This window comes from Aulostomus chinensis, chromosome 3 (genome assembly GCF_037954235.1).
Source record: "Aulostomus chinensis isolate RoL2024-O1b breed Wild chromosome 3, RoL_Achi_v1.0, whole genome shotgun sequence".
NCBI classification, from domain to species: domain Eukaryota; kingdom Metazoa; phylum Chordata; class Actinopteri; order Syngnathiformes; family Aulostomidae; genus Aulostomus; species Aulostomus chinensis.
The window spans coordinates 15,787,723-15,795,222 of record NC_141322.1 but is presented as its reverse complement, the minus strand read 5'-3'; the positions used below and the strand labels follow the sequence as shown (position 1 = coordinate 15,795,222).

At 41.8% G+C, this 7,500-nt stretch overlaps 1 protein-coding gene across 2 annotated transcripts in view; it reads left to right on the top strand.

Annotated features, from left to right (window-relative positions):
• Window positions 1-7,500, top strand: part of foxp4 (forkhead box P4) — a 146,185-nt gene that overhangs the window by 100,736 nt on the left and 37,949 nt on the right. For both annotated transcript variants that reach the window (XM_086198949.1, XM_086198950.1), the window contains one exon: window positions 284-373. In XM_086198949.1, coding sequence (XP_086055075.1) covers window positions 284-373 — 90 coding nt within the window. The remainder of the gene's footprint in view (window positions 1-283; window positions 374-7,500) is intronic.

The window sequence follows — 7,500 nt, the reverse complement described above, 5'->3', positions numbered from 1 at the left end:
TGCTGTACATGTGCCTGGTGGATGTTCCAGGTTGAGGAAATCAGACCTGACAGCTTGGCAAAGTACTGAGAGTTGCCAGTATGAGAGTATATTTTTGTGTTTTTCTTTCATCTTAAGTAAAAGTATTTGACACATATTTGTGCGCTGATGCGAAGCTGAATACACAAACTTTTTATTTTGTTTCAAGTGTAACTCATGGGTGTTTTACATTACCCGTCTGTGTATATGCACGCGCGTCTGTGTGAGTGTGTTATAAACTATCATCTCTATTACTCTCTTGTAGATAATCCAGGAAGCCAGACAGGTCCTCCTCCAGCAGGCCTCTGGACTCAACTCCCCTGGCAGTAACGAGGTCAAACAGAGCCCTGTGCAGGTCAGAACACACACACATACACACTCAGTGCAGAGTCACAAACATACAGTTCCGCAACCCAAGTGCTTTGTCAGAATCTGTATATTATTAAACCTCAGACTGCATTAGGTTCACCAACCCGCCACGTCAACGACACAGTGTGATATAGGCACATATTTTCCCTCCCTTTCTCCCTCTTTGTCTCTCTCTCTCTCTCTCTTTCTTCAGAAGTGTGTGTGTGTGTGTGTGTGTGTGTGTGTGTGTGTGTGTGTGTGTGTGTGTGTGTGTGTGTGTGTGTGAATAAGGTCTTTGTAGTGATTGGGTAGCGGGCTGTTTTCAGAGTTGAATTCCACCTTAAGAAGAGAAAGTGGGGTTAGATGAAGTGCAAGAGTGAAAGACACTTGAAGATACATGCACACTTTTCTACTCTCAGTGCCTGCTGATAAATATCACACACAGCAACACTTTTGGCTCTTTGTTATTATATGATATGCAGGGTGCTTGAAGAAGTGGGATTTGTAGCTGTGTCCCATCAAAAATTGGGGCCCTGCGTCAGAGTAGTAAGCATTCTGGCAATAGCTCTCCACAGGATATATAGGAAGAAGGAGTGAGGGATTGGGAAAAAAATGTGTCTGACAGAAGGAGAAAGTATATTTTAATTGATGCACATTAAAGGAAAAATCGTAAACTTATTCAGTATTCTTCACGAGTTCTGGATTAGTCCTTTTAGGAACACATGCCACAATGTATAGACTGAAATATTTCAATTACAAATGATAAAGCATATCCTTCACCTTCATGAAAGCGTTGACACTTGTTGTCACTAAATTTTGCTGTTGTGTGGGTGTTTCCAGGATAACACTTGAGTGCACATAAACTACCTTTTTATGTTTCCGGCAGCAGCCAGAGGGGTTTGTTTTGAATAAACAGAGGAAGAGCTGGGTACTTAACTTTAAAAGCTAGAAGCCCCCATAACAGAGAAGTAAAAGAAAACAGAAAACACATATCATATTAGAGAGGCTAGGGACATCAAAGATTTTCCACTATACTGTAAGCCACACAGTTTATTTAATAAATGCGTATTACAGAAGATGCCAAAAAGTGAAATACAATTATGCATGATTTGAAATGTTAATCTTGAGGATTATATATACTGGAATTGGAACTTGAATCACTGTATTTACGTTGGATAGAAAGTGGCAGATGGAAAAAATGACGTGATGACTTTCATGTGTTACAGAGGCAAAACATGTATTTCTATCATCACGAATCATCTAGAATGCTGAAGTATAAGATTACAATAGAATTTATTACTGTAAATTAACATAGCCGAGTGGATTACTACTCACTCGTACTCTGCAGTAGTTCAGACTTTGAGCAGCATCTCTGTCAGACTGGTTTATTCAAACGGATCGTTCAACTAGGCGTTTATTCATGACCGTCCTCTTGACCGGGGTCCAACTCGTGTCAGACATTACTCTGCTTTGGTGTTTCTGTCAGCTGCAGAAATAATATAATTGCTGTTGATATTCTAACGTTTGACTTCCTGACATGTCTTACAGTGGGGAGCATGTACAGGGAAGTAAATTAAAAGTATTGTAATATAAATCTTTCTTTTATTGTTGAGTCTGTATGAACATGGACTAGGGATTAACCTGCAACTGTAGTTTCACATAAATAAGGTTCAAAAGCAGGTCAACTGTGTGTTCAGTTGACCTTGTGAATTCTTAGATGAGGAGAATTACCCTCCATGGCCTTTCCTCTCTCTCTTTCGCTCTCTCTCTCTCTCTGTCTCTCTCTCTCTCTCTCTCTCTCTCACACACACACAACACACACACACACATACACACTCTACCCCTCCGCTACACTCTCCATCTCAGGCTTGTTTGTTGGTGCCTGGCCTAGACTCGTCTCTCTCTACTATCCAGGGCATCCACGCTACATCTCCCTTGTCTGAGCTGTCACGTCACATGGTCCCACACACCCTAGCAACTCTGTGTGTGTGTGTGTGTGTGTGTGTGTGTGTGTGTGTGTGTGTGTGTGTGTGTGTGTGTGTGTGTGTGTGTGTGTGTGTGTGTGGGCTTGGATACTCTCACAGCAAAAGCACAAACTCCAAAACATAAAGTGAAGGTCAACTGTTTGTGTACCCGTTTATAGCAGCAGTGCTGATGCTGATCTTGTGAGCAAGAAGAAAACAAGCCAGTGATTAATTGTACAGTGGCACAGCAGCCAGTAATATTCATAAAACTATAAAATGCAGATGAAATGGGAGGAGGGGATGTTCTTCCATCAAACAAACAACTATGTGATGTCTCTGTGAAAGTGTCTCACACACCTCGATTACAGAACAGTGGGGCAGAGTTACTGGCCTTATCCAAAAAATGGGGTGTTTTCTGTGTGTGTGTATGTGTATGTGTGCGTGCGAGTGCGTGTGTTGAAGCTGCTGGCTCACATTAGGCTCAAAATGGCCGTCCCCAGGTTAGTTTCTGCTGTGCGACTCTCACACATGCAAATGAGCCTCAGCCAATAATTAGATCTTTAGGAGCTTGATAATTAGATTTTTACCTTCTCTCAGAGGGGGAACGATGGAGGCGGACTGGGAGACGGGAAACACTTCTTTTCGTGTCTTGACTCCTCTGAAGAAGCCGTGGTTTATGCTGACAAGAACTCTCATACCACCCTATCGTACCCCCCCACCCCCCCATCATATTCCTCTTTTCTTTATTGGTAATAGAGGGGAGGATCTGAGCTGAAAGCAAAAGAAACTGAGATTATATCTGCTTTTTGATTGGTTGTTCAGAGATGGTCTCTGTGTTTGGCTGCCTTCGTGAGATGGTATCACTCCACCGTGTGTGTGTGTGTGTGTGTGTGTGTGTGTGTGTGTGTGTGTGTGTGTGTGTGTGTGTGTGTATGTGTGTGTGTGTGTGTGTGTGGCATTTCTCTCGGTCTACGTTCATGTGTGTGTCACACTGTCATGTGTCACATTCAGAAGAAACTCGACAATAGCCGAAGTCTCTAGAAGGACAAATACAGGGGGAAAGACGATTTTGAATGACAAAATTACAGCTGCAGTCGGTGAAAAGAACAATGATCAGCATTAATTTACAATGACGTACATATTATTTGAAGGAGAAAATGGGGTTTTGAATCACTATTTTCCATGAATTGTACTTTTCTGTGCCTTTTGCACAAAGTGTATTGAGATTCTCATCCAAACATCTTATTTAGACATGAAAATACTTCTTATTCAAGGCAAACTACAAACTAACAGGAAAACGGCGTACAGAGGTAGGAGACACCAAGTCCTCTGCACGTTTGAATCCTGTACCGGCTTGGAAAGTCTGTTTTTTAGAATTCTGTCTTTATTAAGCAGCTGCTGTGTCCCACCCTTACCAGAAGTTCAATCTATCAGTGTACCTCTTTGATTTACCTTTTATGTACTAAGCAGAGATATACTACAACCAAATTACTGAGAAGGATAAGGAAAAACTTAATCTCTGCTCAACCTCTTCCCGTACACCCTTCACAGACTGTCAGGACCCTATGTCGTTATGCTTCATTCGCTACATAATGTAAAGTAAGACTTTATCAACAGAATAACAACTTGACTTGCAGTATTTTTGTATTAAATAAAAGTTGGGCTTGGAGTGTCTTTCCTGTAAATATGGAGAATGTTGACAAGTAGAAGTATTGTATTAGTACATGTTCTAAGAAATACCAAAACAAGATAGTGTACTACAGGATAGTGAGTCTGACTTTTTTTTTTGCTGAAAAATATACAATTATGAATATTTAGATACTTAAAATGCCACATATTCACTCCATTTGCACTGTCTGTGTGCAGAAGACTCAGTTTCACACTGGCTACATGTTGGCCCAGGACTGCATTTCAAAGTATTTGTGAAATCACAAATCATGCTCGTAGGCTCGCCGCGTAAATTTTATAGAGAAAATACTGTCAGCAATGAATCAAATGGCACGTACATCATTCTTCATTTCAAGGTTCACTCTACTGTCATTCAGAATTTACGCTTGACACGATGGAGGGAAATTACGTTGCATCTGGCTCGTGAAACGTCTCTTTAAAAGTTGTAAAATACATCAGTAAATCATGAAATTGTGATGAGGATGTTGGGTTACTTGCTTACTGTAAAACTCAATATTGCAAAAAAAAATAAACGAGATTTCACGTCGATCGTATTTCACATCAAACAGCTTAAACTTTTAAGGAAATACACATTTTAGCTCGTTGTTTCTCAGTTATTTATATAATAATTATAATAATAATAATAATATTTGTATTCTTCAGTGTACCAGTTAAGTTAGTTGCAGGAAGTATAGAAGTAGTACAATATACGACTAGTACATCACGATTAGTAATGTTATGTATAGTTGGAAAACGCCCCTAAACTTTACTTCAGTTTAATTAATCAAATGAGTTTTACTTATTTTATAAGGTCAACCGGGAAGCTCTGAGGTGTGAAATTTTATTAACTGCAGCATTGCAGAATAAGTCAGTCTTTACTTTATAAATCAATGAAAAAGGCAATTATTCTGTGAGGAGATGACTCTTTAAAGATACTCCGGCAGCATATAGACAATGAGACACTGCAGGTGTGTGTTGCTATAGCTAACAGTCACCTTAATTGCTTGTGGCACAATTGTGAGCGAGTGAATGGGTGGCACGCAGTTGGCAGACAGAATTGGCGGATTACCCAGCATGATGCGTAGCATGGCTCCATGACCTGCCACACGCTCTCCACAATGGACACACTTGGCACACGCTGGTACACTGGGGTGGGCACAAGCAGACACATATATACCCACTTGGCAGACACATTCCTGGCACACGTAGCACACATGGCCACTTGGCATACACACATACAGATTAACGCACGTGCTTGGCTGTGGCCCATACGTGTGTAATTGAATAGCGAGGTGTCCTGTTTTCATGTATTATTGAGGAGCTCATTTAATTAGGAAAAAAAATGAAAAGACTCATTAGAGATATGTTAATTAGCTTTGCTCTCTGCTCTCTGAAGAGGGCTGGCACCAGCATAGAGGCTTGCAGGGAGAGAGAGAAAGGGAGAGGGAGCACTGGGGGGAGTCATGTCAGTCTTTAGGCCTAAGATTTAACTTTATTGGAACCGTTTCCAATCAATATTAGAATCAGGGATTTAACATATATATATATCTATATATATTTAAATTGTTTTATGCTGTATATGAACCACGGGTTTGGGGTTGGGGGGTGGATTAGCCAGCAGAGATTGTGAGCCAGTTTTCAAAGTCTTTATACTAATCAACAAAAGTATGTGGAAAGATGAGTGTTTAGCTCCCTCGGGTCTGCTGCACTGAAGCGGCTCCTTCTCTGCTTCTCTTTTATTTCTTTTTAAAGTGTTTTTCCCAAAGCACTCCTTTTGTCCACTCAATGGAAGTGCTTAGTTGGCAGTTTCTCTATTTGATGTGGAGGGAATTGGGAATTGGGGCTGTGTGTGTGTGTGTGTGTGTGTTTGTGTGTGTGTGTGTGTGTGTGTGTGTGTGTGTGTGTGTGTGTGTGTGTGTGTGTGTGTGTGTGTGTGTGTGTGTTTGGGGGCTGGCGGTTGAAGAGAGTTGGGGGTGCACAGGGTCCTGACAGTTTGTGAAGGGTGTATGGGAAGAGGTTGAGCAGCCAGTGGAATGGCTCAGGCTGTGGGCAGAGGGGTGGGCAAGCAGAGGGAAGGATGGAGAGGAGGGTTTTGGTCTGGTCACTCAAGTGTGAAACTCTTATTTTGTGATTTGAAACATGAGTGAAATCAGTAATGAAATATGGTCAATAACAGCCTCTCACACTTCCCAATGAAGTGCCCCGTGTGTGTGTGTGTGTGTGTGTGTGTGTGTGTGTGTGTGTGTGTGTGTGTGTGTGTGTGTGTGTGTGTGTGTGTGTGTGTGTGTGTGTCCTTGTGTGTTACTGGAAATGTGTTGTCATTTTTATTCTGAAGCACTGGGGCGTTAGATAGGAGGGAGGGAGGCTGCAGAAGGTGGGGAGTGATGAGGGGAGGAGGAGGAGGGGGGAGGAAGGTGGGGGGGGGGATTTTCCACTTGAACTTGATGGTCTTTCACTGTCCTCTTGAAAGTTTCTTTTTTTTCCAGTCTGTCTTGCTCCTGTCAGGGAGAGCTGCGCGTTACATGTGCATGGTGAGAGACTCAGTGAGACCCTAACTGTTCCCAGCAGCCTCTGGTCCTGTGTGGACTGAAGCCCCTGAACTTTATTCAACCCTCTCCCAGCTCATCATCATCATTATCATCAGCCGGCTTCCACTCAAATATCCTCCAACCTTCATTTCAGCTCAGTTTGGTTCCTCTGAGACACTTGCAAACTTTTACACCTGAGAGTAAAACAAAAAAAAAAGTATTTTATTAGGATCACTTGAAAACACTTAACATTAATGCGTATTTGTGACATATAAAACAAGGGTTACATCATGTCAAACATGATGTGTAATCTCTATTCACTGGATGATATATAGCTTGGACCTTGGTTGTGTCTCACACAAGTAAGAGTCAAAAAGATAGAGAACAACCATTTATCTCAAAACGAACAGACCTGTTTTTAGCTTTGCAGTGATGCATTCCTCAGATAATCCATTTCTCCTTTAGATGGTTTATTTTGTTTGAGAAGTTGGTGAAAACTTCAAAATTTAAAATCACTAAACAATGCAATGTTTTGACCGGAGGTAACACTCAGCTAAACAAACAGCATCTGTTGTCTGTATCCAACACATACTGGACACTCCTGCCATGCGACGAGCGTATGCATGACTATACCCTACACACTCTGTGTGTCTTCTGCAAGTTTCTGTTCAACTCTTACACCTGTTTATTTTATTTTTTGATATTCTGAATTATTTTGTGGACACAGACATGTCCCTCAGCAGAAAGTCTCCGCCCTGACTAAAACTTTGAGGAAAATACAAGTTCGTTGTCTGAGGCGACGAGATGCTCCGAGCATCTCCACCTGCCTTTACTCATCCATCCCCCCGCTAAGGGAATGTGGCCCCTGGCCCCGCTGCAGAATAGCTCCAGGAGGGCTACTCACCACACACAATGGAGCCCTTTTACTTCCAGTACTGCTCTAAACAACACTCTCAACAGACTACACTCTTCTT